Source organism: Artemia franciscana, chromosome 4 (genome assembly GCF_032884065.1).
Source record: "Artemia franciscana chromosome 4, ASM3288406v1, whole genome shotgun sequence".
Taxonomy (NCBI): domain Eukaryota; kingdom Metazoa; phylum Arthropoda; class Branchiopoda; order Anostraca; family Artemiidae; genus Artemia; species Artemia franciscana.
Window position 1 is genome coordinate 50,434,084 of NC_088866.1, and position 20,085 is coordinate 50,454,168.

At 35.7% G+C, this 20,085-nt stretch overlaps 1 protein-coding gene across 2 annotated transcripts in view; it reads right to left on the bottom strand.

The window, feature by feature from the left end:
• Positions 1–20,085, bottom strand: part of LOC136026547 (uncharacterized) — a 118,872-nt gene that overhangs the window by 68,988 nt on the left and 29,799 nt on the right. For both annotated transcript variants that reach the window (XM_065703233.1, XM_065703232.1), the window contains exons 2-4: positions 15,447–15,498; positions 11,624–11,824; positions 6,630–6,889 (exon numbers count right to left, since the gene is read on the bottom strand). In XM_065703233.1, the coding sequence (XP_065559305.1) occupies positions 6,630–6,889; positions 11,624–11,824; positions 15,447–15,498 (513 nt within the window). The remainder of the gene's footprint in view (positions 1–6,629; positions 6,890–11,623; positions 11,825–15,446; positions 15,499–20,085) is intronic.

Genomic DNA, 20,085 nt, shown 5'->3' on the forward strand with positions numbered 1-20,085 from the left:
TTTTTTTCTTTGTCCTGTATTATTTTCTAATTTATTTTTGCCACACCCTCGGACAAGTTTTTACTTCTCCAGGTGGCTGTTATTACTGATTTTGTTTTGGCTTAATAATAAATGTTTTGTCTCTCTTAAAGCAAGTTTAAATTCAATCAATCAATATATACAAAGGGTTGACAGACTTTAATATGCAGGCGCGAGGGAGGAATTTGTTGTAGAATTAAAAAGATGTTTGGAGACCCATGGACTACAAAACGAATACAGAGTTAACGGCTAAAATGGGATAAATACATCGGCACTAGGGTAAACAGAGTATAAATCCAGGAGATATCATGACCCTAAGCCCCCCTATGAAAAGTTAGAAATTGCATCAATGATAATTTAATACGATTCTGACTATAAAAGCAAAATTATCAGAGCAAAAAATAGTCAGTGTGGATTTTAACCATATGACTTAATGAAGTACTGATTACATTAAGGAGAAATTTGAAAATTTGGCAGCAATAACATTATTACTTTCAAATTCTTTTGCCGTCTGTTTTAATGAATTCGTCAATAAGTTTTTTATATCGATTTTCTTTTCAGTTTGAGCTAAAGAGCTACAGCTGGACTTTTGGCGTAATTGCCTGAGACAACAATACCAATAATGGGTGATGATAAATACAAATACTCATAACACTAACCGACTAAGATCAGGAGCTGAGGACCATGCTGAATAAACACATTAAATTATGGGGGGCTGATATCATACAACTTGAATTATATCAAATTGGTTTAAAGAGTTGAGACGAGCTGCAGGTTCGAAAATTATGAATTCTTCTGTCTTTTCTGGAAAACACAACTTTACTAAATTTCAACAAATCTTGGAAAGTGTCATGATTTTTTTTTTTATTTGAGCTGGCTTTACATACATATGTCGCATAAACTGGGAAGTAATATTATTTGTTTATTTTTAGCTTTATATTCACTGTTTACCTCTATCGGAAAAACGTTGATTTAAATCATTTAATCAAAAATCAACACAGATTCCGTATTTAGCAACATATTAAAAACCCCTCCCCTTTTCCACCAGAAAAGTAACCCCTGAAAAATGTCCGTGTACTTTCTAACAACCATTGCTATATGTGAGCAATGGGCAAATTTGACTGCTTTTAACCCTTCCTCTGAAGACTGTGGGGTTCAAGTAATTACCAAAGACATGGTTATTACATTTTTCGACTGTACTGAAAAAATGGCTTTCTCAAAATTTTGATCGTGTGACTTTGGGGGAAAAATGAGCGTGGGAGGGGCTTAGTTGCCCTTTAACATTTTTTATCAAATGGGCTCTCTTCCAATCTTCTAAGATCACTGGTTGGATACGATCATCCCTGAGGAAAACAAACAAATAAACACGCATCGTGATCTTTCTTCTGGTAAAAAATACAAAATCAACATTTGTGCACACATTAGCTTGAAACCAGACTTAGAATCCTGAGGTTAGGGTTCAAGTCATGGTGTCACTATTTATTAGGTTTGGAACAGGGGTCTATGGCGTGACTCTGTAAGCTCAGCCAGAGTCGACCAAGTGTTAAGTTAGTACCTAGAGAACTCTGAGAGAGAAAAGTGGAAAGCGGAGTGGAAAGAGAAAAGTGGATGATTTGCCCCTAACGAAGCATTACACTCTAAAGGCATTGAATCAGGAAATCGTTACCTGCGCAACGTCGATTTTTAAATTTAGTTATTATGATCCTAATGCTTAAGACAACTATGACAGTGATCATCTCAAACAATGACTGATTCCCTAATTTTGGGACTCCCTCTATTTTCTTATACATACCGAGTTTGCATGCTTAGAATGTCTTACCAAGTCACAATAGGACACCCCCTGGTATTGCTCGCGATTGGTAAAATAAATAGTATAAGAAAAATGTGCCTAATGCCTAAGCCAGTATTTATACCCGATAATCCTTAAAGTTTTTACTTTAGTCAAATTGTGTTCTGTTTTGAGAACAGAAGACCCGTTCCAATTTTTTTGCTCTCATATTTAGAATAGAAATGGAATGACTCTACCAAAACAAGAGCTAAGAGCTCATATGGCACTTGTGACGAGGTCGGAAGAGCCGAGAGCTCATATGGTACGAGGTCGGAAGAGCCAAGAGCTCATTTGGACGAGGTCGGAAGAGCCAAGAGCTCATTTGGCACTTGTGAGAAGGTCAGAACCTAAAGTTAAACTTTATAGCACAAGATCCTTCTAAATATCAAATTTCATTAAGATCTGGTCACCCTTTCGTAAGTTACAAATACCTCAATTTTCAAAATTACCTCCCCCCTCCCAATTCCACCAAAGAGAGCAGATCCGGTCCAGTTATGTCAGTCACGTATCTTAGACAGGTTTCTATTCTTCCCATCCAGTTTCATCCTGATCTCACCGCTTTAAGTATTTTCTAAGATTTCCGGTCCCCCCAACTGTCCCCCCCCCCAATTACGTTTGATCCGGTTGAGATTTAAAATAAGATATCAGAGTTACGAGGTCCTTCTAAATATGAAGTTTCATGAAGATCCGATCACTCCTTCGTAAGTTAAAAATACGTTATTTTTCTTATTTTTCAGAATTACCCCCCCCCCCCCGCAATTGAGCGGATCCGTTCCAATTATGTAAATTACGTATGCAAGACTTTTGCTTATTTTTCCAACCAAGTTTCATCCCAATCCTTCCAATCTAAGGGTTTCCCATCATTTTAGGTCTCCCCACCCCAAACTTCCCCCAATGTCACCAGATCCGGTCAGGATTTAAAATAAGAGCTTTGAGCCACGATATCCTTCTAAAAATCAAATTTCATGGAGATCCAATCACCCATTCGTAAGTTAAAAATACCTCATTTTTTCTAATTTTTCAGAATTAACCCCCCCCCCCCAACTACCCAAAAGAGAGCGGATCCGTTCCGTTTATGTCAATCATCTATCTAGGACTTGTGTTTATTTTTCCCACCATGTTTCATCCCGATCCCTCCACTCTAAGTGTTTTCCAAGTTTTAGGTTTCCCCCTCCCAACTCCCCGCCCCCATCACCAGATCCGGTCGGGATTTAAAATAAGAGCTCTAAGACACGATATCCTTCTAAACATCAAATTTCATTGAGATCCGATCACCCGTTCGTAAGTTGAAAATACCTCATTTTTCTAATTTTTAAGACTTACTCCCCCCCTCCCAACTACCCCAAAGAGAGCAAATAAGTTCCGATTATGTCAATCATGTATCTGGGACTTGCGCTTATTTTTCCCATCAAGTTTCATCCCGATCCCTCTACTCTAAGTGTTTTCCAAGATTTTAGGTTTCCCCCCTCCAACTCCCCCCAATGTCATCAGACCCAGTCGGGATTTAAAATAAGAGCTCTGAGACACAATATCATTCCAAACATCAAATTTCATTAAGATCCAATCACCCGCTCATAAGTTAAAAATACTTCATTTTTTCTATTTTTCCGAATTAACCGGCCCCTTCTCCCCCCCCCAGATGGTCAAATCGGGAAAACGACTATTTCTAATTTAATCTGGTCCGGTCCCTGATACGCTTGCCAAATTTCATCGTCCTAGCTTACCTGGAAGTGCCTAAAGTAGCAAAACCGGGACTTTAGGTTTTCCCCCTCCAACTCCCCCCAATGTCATCAGATCCGGTCGGGATTAAAAATAAGAGCTCTAAGACACAATATCATTCCAAACATCAAATTTCATTAAGATCCAAATACCCGCTGATAAGTTAAAAATACTTCATTTTTTCTATTTTTTGCGAATTAACCGGGCCCCCACTCCCCCCCAGATGGTCAAATCGGGAAAACGACTATTTCTAATTTAATCTGGTCCGGTCCCTGATACGCTTGCCAAATTTCATCGTCCTAGCTTACCTGGAAGTGCCTAAAGTAGCAAAACCGGGACCGACAGACAGACCGACAGACAGACCGACAGACAGACCGACAGACAGACCGACAGACCGACAGAATTGGCGACTGCTATATGTCACTTGGTTAATACCAAGTGCCATAAAAATGGAGAGAGAAAGAAAGATGAAGAGAAAGAGGAATATAAGGAGCAGCACAGAGAGACAGAAAGACAGAGAGAGATAGAGAGAGAAAAGATTCTATGACTTTTAGGGTGCGTTTTCCGAATTTTCAAAATTCCTTTATTAGAGTTTTGTTTGAGCTGGGGTCACTATTGAGCCGGGTCACTTTTTACTACAGTTCGTTACCCCAAACTGTTTGATTCTAAATATATAAGCTTCATTAAGTTAAGTCTTACCCATCAAAAGCCAAGATCCTGAGAAAATCTGTCTGATTTTCGAATAAAGGGGAAATGCCCTCTAGAATCATTGATGTTAATGAAAACCTCATCCTCAGATTCAGCGCATTAAATAACCCTTATGTAGAGGTTTCAAGCTCCTATCTGCAGAAATGTAAAATCTGCAATTTTGCCAGAAGAAAGATCACGGATCCGTCTTTATTTGTTCTTTCCCGGGGGTGATCCTATCGACCCAGCACGCCTAGAAAGTCGGGAGGGAGCTCATTCTAAAGAAAAAATATTTAGTACCCTTTTTAAATGACAAAAATTGGAGGAAAACTAAGCCGCTTCCCACCCACTTTTTCCCATAATCATTTAATCAAAGTTTTGAGATAGCTATTTTATTCAGAATGGTTGAAAGGCTCAATAACTATGTGAAGATGACATGATCCATCAGAGCCCCTTGGGAAAGGCCTTTAAGTTATAAAAATTGTCCATTGTTTGCGCATAGTATTTGTTGTTGGAAGTATGCATACATTTTTAGGGTACGGAGGGGAAAAGGAATTTTCTGCTGGGAGATTTTGCACGGAGAGAATTTTTCATGAGGAGGGAAGTTTCCAGGGCCTTGAACTGTTAAGGAGATATTTTACACATGGGGAATTTGCCAGAATTTCTATTAGAAATGTCTTTATATGTCATGCTGTCTCTTTATCGATCCAATTTTACGCATGGCGATGTTAAGGATAATTGTCCGGGGTAAATTTTTGCCAGGATTGAATTGTTCTGCGAATATATCCTTGGGAAGGGGTATTTTTCTGTCGAAGTGGACCTAGATATCCTGGCGTTATTTAAACAAAGATCAGAAATTATATAAAAAAAAGAGTTTTTAAACTTAAAGTAAGAAGCAACATTAAAACTTAAAACTGAGAGAAATTATTATGCGATGAGGTGGGTATCACCCTCTTCAACACCTTGCTCTTTACGCTAAAGTTTAAATTTTATCCCGACTCCTGAAAAACAAGGGTCGTTTAATTAGAACAGTCAATAAGTATTCAAAGTGCCGAAATACTTTAGGGTAAAGAGTGAGGACACATTCTGCGGATGAAGGGTTACAGATTGCTGTAGATTTTCGTTGTTTCAAAACCATTCAGGGCCAAACGAAAAGCAGGTCGTCCCCATATGGGGTAAGTGGATGTCGTAAGTAAAGATCTAAGATAAATAGGAATTTCTTGGTAGGATGTAAAGAGAGTAGCTTTGAAAAGACTGGGACGGAGGCAGTGTGTGTAGCGTGCCTGTGTTGGCCTCAGGCGTCTTGGTGCAACAATGAGTTAGTTAGTAGCATTACAAGTAACTAATGTATAACCTCTAAGCAATTCTAGGCCCTGTGGCAGGTGAGACTGATTCTGGGTTCCATATTGCCAACCGCATAACAATCAACTGCGTCACCACAGGATAGAAACTGAGTACACGGGATTAATTCGCTACATTACCTAGTTGGGTAACTAAAAGCATTCCTGACAGGTAAAAAAATATCTTAACATTGCCACAACATAATTCTAATCTCGAGCCCCGTTTCATTGGAGAGTGTTATTTATATTGTACCATAATAACTAAAATTTTATGTGTAAACAACTTATATATTCTATCCTAAGAAGAAAACCAACGAAGAGTTGAGAGAGGAACACGTAAAGACTGATTGAGAAAACCCTTTTCTACCCGAAAAAGAAAATAAGAAACTAAAGGCAAGTTTTTTATGTTAAGAGCTCCCCACTCCAAGAAGCTGTGGAAATAAGTACTAAAATTTATAGCCTGGTGCACCTATCCTGCATAGGTGCAAGATACTTTCACCTATGTGAAATGTGGTGGTGGGGTTTTTCTACTTATCTCTTATATTTTCTATGTATTTTGAATATTTTTATTATTCATTTTTAATCCCTGTGGAACTCCCTTATAAAAAATGCAAATAAAAGAAACATAGAAAAACAATGGATTGAAGATGACAATATTGACTTCTATTGTCCGTTATATACACTGATCATTGTTATCCTGGCCAGCATTTCAGCTAAGGCAGGAGAGGGGAGCCCCCTAAGATATGTCAGATTTGTTAAAAATGGGAAATATTTTTAACAATAGGAAATTATCTTCAAGTCAAATGTTATACTCGTATCACACTCAAATTGGAGTGTGATAACCATGTTGCTATTTGTGTTTATTTTAAATTTGGGGCAATTTCAATTATCTCGTTGACATTCAAAGGGGAGAAAATGATGCAACTTAGAAATCCGTCATTGTGCCTCTTAAACACTTAATTTATTTCACTATAATATATACGTGGTAAATGCTAAGAAAAAGCGGATACAGAAATGTTAAGAAATAAAGTAGTTACTTTAACAAGTCGCAGATAGTTTTCTTTATCTTCAGGCCTTCCTCCATCACGGCTTCCGGGATACTCCCAATCCAAGTCAAAGCCATCAAACTGGTATTGTCGAAGGTATCGTACAACAGATTTCGTGAAGTTTTTTCTCAGCTCTGAATCTTCTGCTAGTAGCGAGAACCTCTTTGAACCTTCATTCCAACCACCAATGGCAAGTAGTGTTTTCAATTCTTTGTTATACGTTTTTAGACCGTTGAACTTTGCATAAGCCCCTAGAAGATCATATCTCTAATTAGTTCCAACTTCCCTTCATTTCAACCAACAATGGTTGGCACTATTTTTAGCTCTTCATTCTAGTGTTTCTAACAGTCAAAGTTTGAATAAATAATTTATTCCACCAACTCATTACACCAGTCACCGATGGAATAAAGTATTTTGATTCTTCATTCATAGCTTTGAAACTGTTTAACCATTGAACCATTGGGTGTCACTTTAGTATTCCGAGTTCTGCAAAGAAACCCTAGAAATCCTGGAAACTACTTCAAAACATTCTAAATACTTACCTGCTCTACTTTAACCACGCATTCAGCCCCCAATGGAGAAACATGGTATAATTGTACATTTTAATACAATTAAAATATATTAAATTATATGATTACACCAAGTTAATTTTCAATAGCATGACTCTTTTCTTCCTGCCACTTTTTTAGCATTTGCCGTTAAACTATAAAGAAGAAAAGAGTCGCACTGCTGAAAATTTATTGATTTATATATTTTTGGGGCAATCTATTTGATCCATTAGAAATAAGGGTGAAGTTTAAGGTTTAGTCGTCCGCATTTATGAACGATGTAGTTAAGTACCTTAGAATGTTTTAAAGTAGTTTTCGAAATCTTTTATGGAGGGTGGGAATACTGAATAAACATCAACCGTTAAACTGTTTTATTGGCTTGTAATTTTGTATATTTTACATTAATTTGAATAACCCTTTATTGTACTCATCAATCGTAAGCAATTTTTTGAATTCATCATTAGAAGTTTTAAAACGTTGAAATTTCTACATTCTATGTAACTTTAGACTTCAAAGGGAATATTTACAATTAATTCTAGCCGCTCTTTAGTCCAACCCCAATGGCAAGTAATACCTTTCATTTCTTCAATCTGGATCCTCAAATCCTTGAAACGTCTACTGGCCCTTTTCAATGAACCCCCAATCACCTTCCAGTTCAACCAACACTAGTTGACAAAAATATACACGACTTCAAATTATAATGACATGATGACACTTGAGCTTAAGTAAAGTTTGGGGAAGCCAAGTAGAGCCGAGTGACTCTAGTAAAGAACCTTCCAAGCTGAAAGTAACAAGAGCTTTCAAAAAATGGAATTTTTACCGTAATATTCAAATAGAAAGAATCTGCTTTTAATTCTAAAAACGTAAGTCTTATGACTCTATATTATAGGCAACATTATGGTGTTGTATACTGATTCTAAAATTACCACTATCGTCAAATTTATAATTATTTATCGAACCTGATGGACCTGAAAACATTTTTAAAGCTTAATAATAGAAGGAGAGCTCTCCCAAGAGGGGTATTGAGCTTGATCAATGCTAAACTATCATATTTTATGTATCAGAGACTTCTATTTGCTTTTCACAAAAATCTTTTTTTATTCTTTAGGAGGACAATGCTCACATGTATGTGCTCATTTACTTTCAATTCATCTTAGAGAGGATGACACAGAATCAGCAATTTTAGAATATCAGGAGGAGGTTTCCTTGAGCAGAAGCTAAAACTTTACCCTTCTGAAGGAACGAAATAGATTGGGCCCCAGCTATGTGTGGTTTTCTGCCATTCCGTGATACAAACTAATGATTTTCTGTTGGGTTTAAGGAAAACACGTTTTTAAAGAAAACAAAAGACGGCAAAAATAAAGTCAAATAATAATTCAAACTTAAAATGAACAGGAATCTCTATCAGTGAATAAACAATTACCGAAACAGACAGAGATTACAATAAACAATCAATTAACACAACAACGAACAGAAATTACCACAAGCAATAGAGAGGCTCAAGGTTCCCTAAGCCTTCTTAGGATGAAACGTTGTTTTTGCTTCACTGAGAGCAATTTCTATTTCGAGAAGTACAGTTTTCATTTTTCAGAACCACAAAAACAGTAACTGCAGCAAGAGAAAGAAAATCACCATAATAATCAAGATTACTGAAAATAACTAAAACAAGTGCACTGAATGTTTGATATACAATGAAATTCTTTACTGGAAGTCTCAACAGCTTTGGACATCTATTAAAATTGTAAAATTGAAAGAGTAAGAATACAACTTATTTTTAGTAAAGCCAAACTGGTTTTCTTAAAGAAAAGCTAAAGTTTGAACGATTATGAAAAGTTTACACTGATTAAAGTGACTTTCACTTTCATCAGTGAAGAAACTACAATTGTAATTAATATTATAAAATAGAAAGAGTAAGAATACAATTTGTTTTCAGTAAAGCTAAACTAATTTTCTTAAAGAAAAGCTAACGATTGTACGATTATAAAAATTTTGTGCTCATGAAAGTGAAGAAACTACAAAATGGTTCCCACGGACATTGGGAACAATAAAACTCAGTCGAACATCGCCTGGTTAGTACAATAGGAGCAAAGTCAGTTTGTTTTGAAGCTCAAAGCCATTCTGCTCTTCAAACAATTGACTCTGGAGTTTGCTTAATCACAAATCCAATATATTTGTTTGCTTTCTAACCCAACCGTCAAGTCCAGAGAGCTGTAACTACAGTTCTTTTTCTATTAAAACAGAGCTTTGTTGAGTGATAAGCCGTTTTAAGGTTTCGCTGAGGATAGGGACGGATCTAAAGTAAAATCTTGGAGGAGGCCCAGTGTGACAAGGGTGCCAATAAGAATTTTTTTTTTTGGGGGGGGGAGGCAATGCAACAAAGGTGCCAATAATTGACCAGATTGACAAATTTATTCTGAAAAAAGAGTAAAAGAAGAAAAAAAAAGGATAAGAGGGTACCAGAAAACTTCTGAGGGGAGGGTCAAAACTTTAGATTGGAGGGTCAAACAAATTCTCAAGTACAACTTATTTTGGGACTTGAAGTCAATCCTATATAGCTCTATTAGCATATCGGCAATATCGACACTGATTTTAAGGGGACTGTAAGGGGACCTTAAGATAATGTATTCTCTTCACATCTATATAATTTCTCAACTTGCCCTCCTTATTTTCACAGGTACTTCAAGATCCAAAGCTGCATAGATTGATATTAAGTAGATAGATCGTATTATTCTGCTTTACCACTTCAAAGTCTTACTGATTTTCCATCTGCATTTTCAACGTTCAACTACATCCTTCTAAAGACCAAAACTAGTTGTTGTAAATTAGCTTGTACTTCATATACTTTAGGATTTTTCTTTAACACCGTAGGAAAAAATCAACACCAACTCCCAAAGTGCTTATATCAACTGAATTCTTAGCAGCATACACTTATAAGTCATATGTAAATCCACTCATTTACACTCTGGAAAGGAGGTTTCATCCCACATATATTTTTTTATTCTACTTCTTCAGAGATATTCACTGCTTCTTTGGAATTATTTGCTCATCAATTTTGTTCTGGATTACCTTCATGAAGTTAGCTCTAACCCTCTGCATCAAGGAACATTTTTTATTCTTTTTTTGTACTCTCGAATTAACCAAGGTCTTGACATTGCTACTGAAATACAAATATTCTATCAGTTCCAATTAGTCCCGCGACATACGATCACCTATCAAGGGAAAACAAGGTTCATTTAACCAGTAGCATTAATAGGAGGGCCTACATTTGATTAAAAGGAGTCCCAAGAAATGTTTAATGTAAGCTTCAGAAACCTCCAACTGCTTTCCAGCTTTCTGAAGCACACGTATATTTGTCTGACTAAAAATGAGGCTTACTACTTCTTTATAAGAAAAAAAAACCATAATCCAACAGGGTCTTTATGCTTCCTTATTGGTCACAGAGTCTTGATGAGGTGAAATCTACTTTTCAATGTCTCCTCCTTTCATTGATTTAGGAGTAAGAATACTTAAGGGTGGTTGTATCCGGATGTCGACCTCTCTATTAGCTTTAGATTCGTCCAAATTACAACAGTCGTGTGCTTCAATTTCACTGGTTTCCATTTCAACTTCTAACAGTTCTTCTATAAGTAATGTTATAGAAAATGCACACTGCAGCATGCATTTTGATGCACAATGCTATCAAATGCACAATGTACAATGCTGTAGAAAATGCACACTGCAGCTCAGATGTCTGTATCTTAGTTTGCTACGCCTTCCAGCTCAGAAGTATCAAATGATGAAATTCACAGCTTGCGCCAGCAGAATTGCGTGTGAACGTTTCTTCATAATTGTCGAGTATCTTAATGGGAGCCCTTGTGTGGGGATTTGACGTGGGTGGGAAGGGAAAATATTAAAAAAAAAACTCCATAACAAAAATATTTGTAAATAGTTAATTATTTGAAAAATATAACCTGTTATAGGAATAGTTACATAAAGTCCGTATATTTCAAGGAAGATACGGTCCCCAAGGCATGTAACCTTCTATGTACATTTCTGCCATTGGCATTGTATTTGCATGGCCTAATTCTGATCCAGTCTTTATTATATTCAGTTTCTTATGTTACTGGAATAAGCGAACTATAATCCTAACCCACGGTGTATTTTGAGTTTAGTGGTACCGGGATAGTGCTTCCCCCTTAGGATCCAGCAACCATGGCTAATAAGAGAGAGAGGGGGGGGGTATAAAAAAGTAAAAAACTTATGACAAAACTTAATTTATATTACTGTAGCCTAAGTCATGTTTGTACAAATGTCAGCACAAAAATTTGGCACATAGCGTAATTTATACTACCGAAGCCTAGATCATATTTATATGTAAATTTATATCTACGCATGTTATATATTTGTAATTAAATTGAATTTAAATTGTATTTAAGTAATATATAAATTTTTATTTACCTTGATCTATATCCTGCCATTTATCGAAAGGTCTGAGGCGGAACTCACTGTCCATTCCAACAAACGCATAAACCAAATGAGTGCATAAATAGGGGTTAATATTACTGGCCGTAAATTTGGCAATACCTGGCCTGTAAGCACTCCAGTTTGTGAAGTAACAAACTATCTTTTTATCAGATGATGCAGCTGCTACTACAATACCTGAATAAAAGAGAAAAGGAAGATCAGTATTAGCCATTTTGGTCAAATGTCACTCGAAACTTTGGGAGGAAAAGTAGTCTCCATAGATGAGGCCACTTTTTAAGTAATGCAAGAGTAAGTTAATAAGGGACTCGACTAAAATTAAACTTTTGTAAGCTACTTAGAATCTTCATTCATTTTCACTTAGTTCTCATTTAGCCTCTGCACACATCAGTCGTTGATTAAAACGCAAGTCCTTTCGATACATAATATCAACCTCTTTAAGCAGATTTAGGAGAAAATCTATTGTCAGTCGGTACGAAAGTTTGAGACCTCAGGGTACAAGCCTTCGATATTCTCTAGAGAATTCTGAGATTTCAATTTTGGAGATATGCTTTTCTTAGATTTGATTTTCAGTCAATTGCACCGTTGCTATATTTTCAGTACAACGGTGACCAATTTACAACTTTTTCGAGCAAGAATCATGTAAGATTTTTTAATCTCAAAGACTAATAAAGGTCCGTCACCACTTCAATACTCCGTGCACCTAGCTCTCACTTTGCAACAGTACTGTAGGAGTGTCATAACATGGGTAAGTCAAAAACGTACAATGATTTTCAACCCGAATAATCTAAGACAGAAGTGGGCACAAAACCCTTTTTGGCAACCCCTTCTCTCCAGTAGGTTTTTCTAGAAATGAGATTTACATCTTTTACCTTGTTTGAAGTGGAATCACAAAAGGATTTTAGTCTGTATTGATGGAGCCTAAAAATATGCCTGATACCCTTCAAATCCCTCTCCCTTCGATTCTGACCTCTGTCCCTCTTTCAACTTGCTTTCTACCTCCAGTGTTTAGTTGGAAAAGTAAGCATATTGCCCCTTGTTGCAATACTGATTGCAGCTATAGATTTAGAAATTAAGAACACAAATTAAGAACACTGAATAGCCAGTTATAGGATGATGAAATCAGAAGATCAAATAGTAAAAAAAAACTAAATCTAGAAAAATTACACGAAAGTTTTTTTTTATTGTATAAATCAAGATATGAGGGAATTGCATTTCAGTGGGGAGATTTTTCAATGGGGGGAGGAAAACACCAGACAAAGTTTTTACGTCTAAAATTCACTTCACTGGGCGAAGATCGGCCTCCTGGTACTGTTCTATTTGTTTCAACTTTCATTAGTTAATTCAAAATTTAAACAGGTAATTCCATAGTAAGATATGAAATTACTTTCTGAAGTAACCTATATAGGGCAGCCAACCAGTTTCCGAAAAAATCTCTCATTATACTTAAGAAGAAAGTACTTGACTTATGTGAATTAGGCCTCCAGAAACATTTGTTGCATAAACCACTACTACTACAGCTACTAGCAGCTCACTGCAGCACCGAGTCACCTTAGAACGACAAGTAATAAACACTCCTCTTATGTCCCAATGTATTCAAAGCCTTCCTCCACGCAACCTTCCTTCCACGAAGTTTCTGTTTTCCTTAAATCTTTCCTTACGACATCCTTCTACCCCATTAAGGGGACGACCTACTTTTTGTTTGACCCTAGACGGCATATAGCTCTTTTATATATACATATAGTACAAGGAGCCTGGTGGCTTAGCCGCCGGACCCCGGCACTCAGCACGCGGCTTGCCTCTATATATGGATTGTCCTTGTCACTTGTTTTCTAAACGCAGACAATTTGAGCCTTCTCTTGACGTCATAACGTCCAAATTAAACATGTGCGTAGATACAATGCTCCAACTATCGACGACGTGGCAATCGTTATGGTCCGTGATCAGTTCTTACCTCGAGATATTATTCCTCATAAGTGAAACGCTCAGTTGGTAAGAATTGCTGAAACTCATCGATGCTATGATGCCCTAAAATATCCTATCTTTTTTTGGGATGCAGCCGATGGCTATCACTTCAATAATAAATTGATAGATCCATCCTCTAATAAACAAACGGATAAGAAATGCAGTGCAATTAATTATTATTCCTATAGACTAAAGATTCGTCCCAATGACGAAAATTATATTTTAAAATGCCGTCAATTGTTTCACCAATACATCGTTGATATGTATGCAAAGATTGAATCAGAAGGTTTGCTATTTATCTGTCTGAATCAGACCAAGCTCCACTCTGAACAATACATTCATTTGCGAGATGCAGTTGTAAATGATGGTAATACCACTAACGTTGATAGATTAACGATTTTACTTTCGTCATATGCTGGCAGACCCCGTCATATGCATGAATATGCTCAAGATGCTATTGCGTATGTTCGTCTCTATGGTAGTCCAGATTTATTTATTACATTTACATATAATCAATCTTTGGACGAGATACAGCAGCTTTTACTTCAAGGAAAATCGGCGGTTCATAGACATGACATTACGGCCTGTGTCTTCCGGCAAAAGTTGAAATCACTGATAAACTGCATAGTAAAACTTAATGTTTTTGGGTCAGTGCGATGCTGGATGTACTCAGTGGAACGGCAAAAACGAGGATTGCCACACGCACATATTTTAATCTGGCTACATGATAAAATTACTTCTAATGAAATTGACGATGTGATTTCTGCTGAAATACCTGATGAAAATGTCGAAAAGGGCTTATATGATATTGTGGTAAAAAATATGATACATGGACCTTGCGGTGTGTTGAATGAAAAATCACCATGCATGGCCAAAGGAAGGTGCACAAAGCAGTATCCTGGACTCTTAATACCCAACACAATTACCGACAATATAGAAGAAGATCTACTGAAGATGGTGGTAATACAGCAATAATAAGAATCATAACGGTACCACCATCGAAGTAGATAGCCAGTGGGTTGTTCCATTACCACCTTTATTATCAAAAACATTCAATGCTCACATAAACGTTGAATACTGTAACTCCGTAAAGGCAATCAAATACATATGTAAATACGTCAACAAAGGCAGCGACATGATAGTTTTTGCCTTGCAGTCCGAAATCGGTGATATCGATGAAATCGTACAATATCAGGCTGGAACGGATCTGCCTTTTCAATTTAAAAGATTGCAATTCCCAATTCGATTAGCATTTGCAATCACCATCAACAAAGCTAAAGGGCAATCATTAGAAAATGCGGTATAGATATTAATGCAGATTGTTTTTCCCATGAACAATTGTACGTTGCATGTTCGAGGGTCGGTAAACCTGACAATCTATGTATATTCACAGACAATGAGACAGCGAAGAATGTTGTATATTCGCAAGTTTTACGTAGTTAACTTATAGTGTATATGCATATCTATTTATCTATCCATCTATATAAAAATAAGTTGTATGTATGCATATTTGTTTGTTTGTAAAAAGAGGGTTTGCATAAGACTTCATTATAAGTATATAAGGCTTTGTATACAGACAATGGGACAGCGAAGAATGTTGTATATTCGCAAGTTTTACGCAGTTAAAAACATATATATATCTATCTATATTCACAGGTGATACACAGGGACACAACTACAATGGCGCGTAACTAGTATGGCGTGTAAAGACTTACGCGCGTGGGGGGCTAACAGCTAGTATATTATAAGAAGCGAAATTATTTTTATTTTTAAGATTAAATATGAAATACCAAATTCCTTAGAAAAGAAAGAAGATGATTGGTTTCGTACTTACATAAAACAAATATCCAAGTAATGGGACTAGACGCAAACTTCGATATTGGTGCCTAAGAAAGAAAAAAAACAAATAAGGCAACACAAAAAAAGGAAAATTCATGTTAGTGCATGTTAATTCGGATAAAAATTAACAAGTAAAAGAAAATTAAACATACATGGAATAAAATAGCCTTATTAGCTATAGGCTTGTTGATAAAAAGTAAATGCTTGACAATTTACTACCTTAATACCTATCATAAGGATTGGTTAAATTTCTGGCCCAAGGGCATAATATTAGGCATCTATGTACCTATACGATATATGCCATACCTGAAGTTTTTCTTATACTTTTCTCTGACACTAAATCTTAATGAAATATCTCAAAGTAAGATAAAATATAATGCTTAAGAAACAAATTTGTGCTATCTATTTGCACATCAGGTGGAGGGAGGGTGAAAGTAAAGCATAGCGGGTTTGCATGCCTAATGTATTAGGTACATTTATTCTGCATATTAGCCTATGTAGTAAGAATTGCTTTTAAATTCACAGTGTCTAAATACTTTAAACCCTCCCCAACCCTTAATGTGCAAATATGAAGTCACAATTAAATATTTTTTGTCGATTCTGTCACTTCTCTTTATTTGGCATCACGCTATGCTGAAAGAAACTAAACTATAAATAAATAGTAACCTAAACTCTAAGAAAATGCATATCAAAAGAATTGGCCTTTTAAGCTGACTTCAAATATATAAATTTTATTACGTTCAGTCTTACCCGTCAAAGCTTACGAGTCTGAGAAATTTCTGTTGTTGATTTAAAAAATCAGCATAAGATCAGTTTCCTAAGAGTCATTTGATCTTGATGAAAATTAAATAAAAACAAGAGCCAATAGCTCACATGGCACTTGTGACGAGGTCGGAAGAGCCAAGAGCCAAGAGTTCATATGGTATGAGCTCTAAAAAAATTCTAAGAATTAATAGACTGATTTAAAAGGAAAATGTGAGGCTTAATGCTAGTCGGGATTTAAAATAAGAGCTCTGAGTCATTGGGGAAAAATTGATCGTGGGAGGGGGCCTAGGTGCCCTCCATTTTTGCGATAAACTAAACTTGATGAAACTTATATATTTGAAATCAGCATTAAAATTCGGTTCTTTTGATGTAACTATTGGTATCAAAGTTCCGGTTTTCATAGTTTCGGTTTCTATTGAGCCGGGTCGCTCCTTACTACAGTTCGCTACCACGAACTGTTTGATCACACCATCAGATTCAGCGTATATGAGAAACCTACTGTAAAGGTTTCAAGCCCCTATCCGTAAAAATGTGGAATTTGTATTTTTTTTTACAGAAGAAAGATCACGGATGCGTGTGTTTTTTTTTGCAGGGGCGATCGTATTGACCCGGTGGTCCTATAATATCGGGAGAGAATTCATTCGAACGAAAATTAAAAGTTCTAGAGCATATTCTAAGTGACCAATAAAACTGGAGGGGAGATAGCCCCCCTCCTCTTTTTTCTCAAAGTGGTTTAATAAAAATTTTGAGATAACTATTTTGTTCACCATAGTTGGAATGTCCAATAGCTTTGTCTTTGGATATAACATGAACCCCCCCCCCCCCAACAGCCCCAAGGGAAATGACTAAGTTATCAAATTTGCACATTGTTGACGCATAGTATTTGTTATGGGGATGTATGCATACATTTTAGTAGGGGGGAATTTTCTGCTGACCGTTTTTCCACGGGAGAATTCTCCATGGGTAGGAAGTACTACAAGGAGTGAACTTATCAGGGGAAATTATACACTGGAGGAATTTGCCAGAGTTCTTATACAAAATTATTTTTATATGTCTTGCCTTCTCCTTTCCGTCTCAATTTTACGTGCAGAGTGGTAAAGAGTAATTATTCAGGGTAAATTTTCACCGGGATAGAATTATCTAGAGGATATTTCCGTGGCGAGGGGGTTTTTCCGTGAAGGTGAGCCAGATTTCCTGGCATTACTTAAAAAACCGATCAGAAATTAAATAAAAAAATAGGTTTCTGAACTGAAAGCAGGAGCAACACTCAAACTTAAAACATACAGAAAGTATTACGTATATAAAGGAGGTTTTCTCCTCCTAAACACCTCACTATTAAGAGTATTAAATAAAAAAACAACTTTTTTTTAACTGAAAGTAAGGAGCGACATTAAAACTTAAAGCGAACAGAAATTACTCCGTATACGAAATGGGCTGTTCCCTCCTCAACGCCCCACTCTTTACGCTAAAGTTTGACTCTTTCTATCAACTCTACTTTTTAAAACAGTAAAAATATTTAGTGTAAAAGAGCGGGGCGTTGAGGAGGGAATAGCCCCTTTCATATACTGAGTAATTTCTATGTGTTTTAAGTCTTGATGTCGCTCCTTACTTTCAGTTAAAAAAACTAGTTTTTTTTATTTAATTTCTGAACGTTTTTGAATGAATGCTTGTTTCGATTTTGGCTCTCCGCATATGAATAATTAAAACAAAATTTGCATATTAATCTTTTTTTTTTTTGGCTAAATGGCTTTCTCATAGTTTTGATTGGACGATTTTGAGAAAAAAGAAGTAGGGGAGTAGGCCTAGTTATCCTCCAATTTTTTGGTTACTTAAAAAGGTAACTAGAGCTTATAATTTCTTACGAACGTTTTTATTAGTAAAACATACATAATTTACGAATTAACTTACGTAATGGACTTTACAGTCCATTCGTATGTTTCGCAGTCCATACAGTCCATTCGCATCCTATATTCGTATGTTTTTATTACACATATGAGGGGGTTCATCTCCCTGTCAATACCTCGCTCTTTACACTAAAGCTTAAATTGTATCCAATTCATTAGGAATGAACCCTGAATCGCACAGGCCGTAGAATAAATAGTTGGAATTAATAAAATTACTTTAGCACAAACAGCGAGGTATTAGGAGAAGGTGAACCCCTCATATGCGTAATAATTTCTGTTCGTTTTAAGTTTTAATACTGCTCCTTACTTTCAGTTGAAAAATCTTGTTTTTTTCATTAGATCCTTTCAAGTGTTGAAGTTTCAAGTAAAAACAAGAAAGAAAATTCAACAGAAAAAAACTAAGGGAATAAAACTGGGTAAATTGTTGACTATAAGCTTATCAGACATTTATTTTTCCAACATGCTGGCACCATATACGAAATCACCAATAAATATACGAGCAAATTATTCTGAAATAAATCAGGACAGAAAATATAAATCAGATACATTTATATAACAATTTTTCAAAAACGCTGCCTTTCCATGTACAGTTAAAACAAAAATCTTTATATATATATATATATATATATATATATATATATATATATATATATATATATATATATATATATATATATATATATATATATATATATATATATATATATATATATATATATATATATATATATATATATATATATATATATATATATATATATATACTAGCTGTTGGGGTGGCGCTTCGCGCCACCCCAACACCTAGTTGGTGGGGGCGCTTCGCGCCCCCCCCCCAAGCCCCCCCGCGCGCGTAAGTCGTTACGCGCCATATTAGTTACGCGCCATTGTAGTTGTGTCCCTATGACCGCGGATGCTGGCACAAAATAATCCCGTCCCACCTGTGAATATAGATATATATATATATATATATATATATATATATATATATATATATATATATATATATATATATATATATATATATATATATATATATATATATATATATATATATATATATATATATATATATATATATATATATATATATGTGTGTGTTTTTAACTACGTAAAACTTGCGAATATACAACATTCTTTGCTGTCCCATTGTCTGTGCATATAAATAGATTGTCAGGTTTACCGACTCTTGAACATGCAACATATAATGGTCCATGGGAAAACAATCCGTATTCAGATCTATACCTCATGATTCTAATGATTGCCCTTGAGCTTTGTTGATGGTGATTGCTAATCGACCGTTCCCTGAGTCGCCATCGTCATTTATATATCCCCCTGTGCACCCCGGCGTCCCCTTTGTAGTTATGCCCCTGTGTCCCGGTCGCCATTTATATTCCCTGTGTCCCGGTCGTCATTTGTGTCCCGGTGTCCCAGTCTGTGATTTCTCTTTGAGCGTCCCGGGCGTCATTTATATTCCTTGTGTCCCGGTGTCCCGGTCGTCATTTATATCCCCCTGTGCCCCCGGCGTCCCCGTTGTAGTTGTGTCATTTATATTCCCTGTGTCCCGGTCGTCATCCCGGTATACATTCGTTTTTGAATTGGTATATGATGAAATAAATTTTTAATTTTTTCCCTTTTTTTCCTTTTAGTTTTTTTTTATTGGTTTTGACCTTTTTTTAGGTTTTTTAGTTTTTTTTCTTTTTTCTTTTTAGTTTTTTTTTGAAGTTTTTATCTTTTTAGTTTTTTTATTTTTATTTTTATTTTTTTAGTTTTCTTTTTCTACTTTATTTTTCAGTTTTTTTCCTTTTTTTAGTTTTTTTCTTTTTTAGTTCTTTTAGTTTTTACCTTTTTTAGTTTTTTTTTAGTTTTTTAGATGAATTTTTTTTTAGTTTTTTACCTTTTTTTCTTTTTAGTTTTTTATTGGTTTTTACCTTTTTTTTAGCTTTTTTAGTTTTTTTTCGTTTTTTC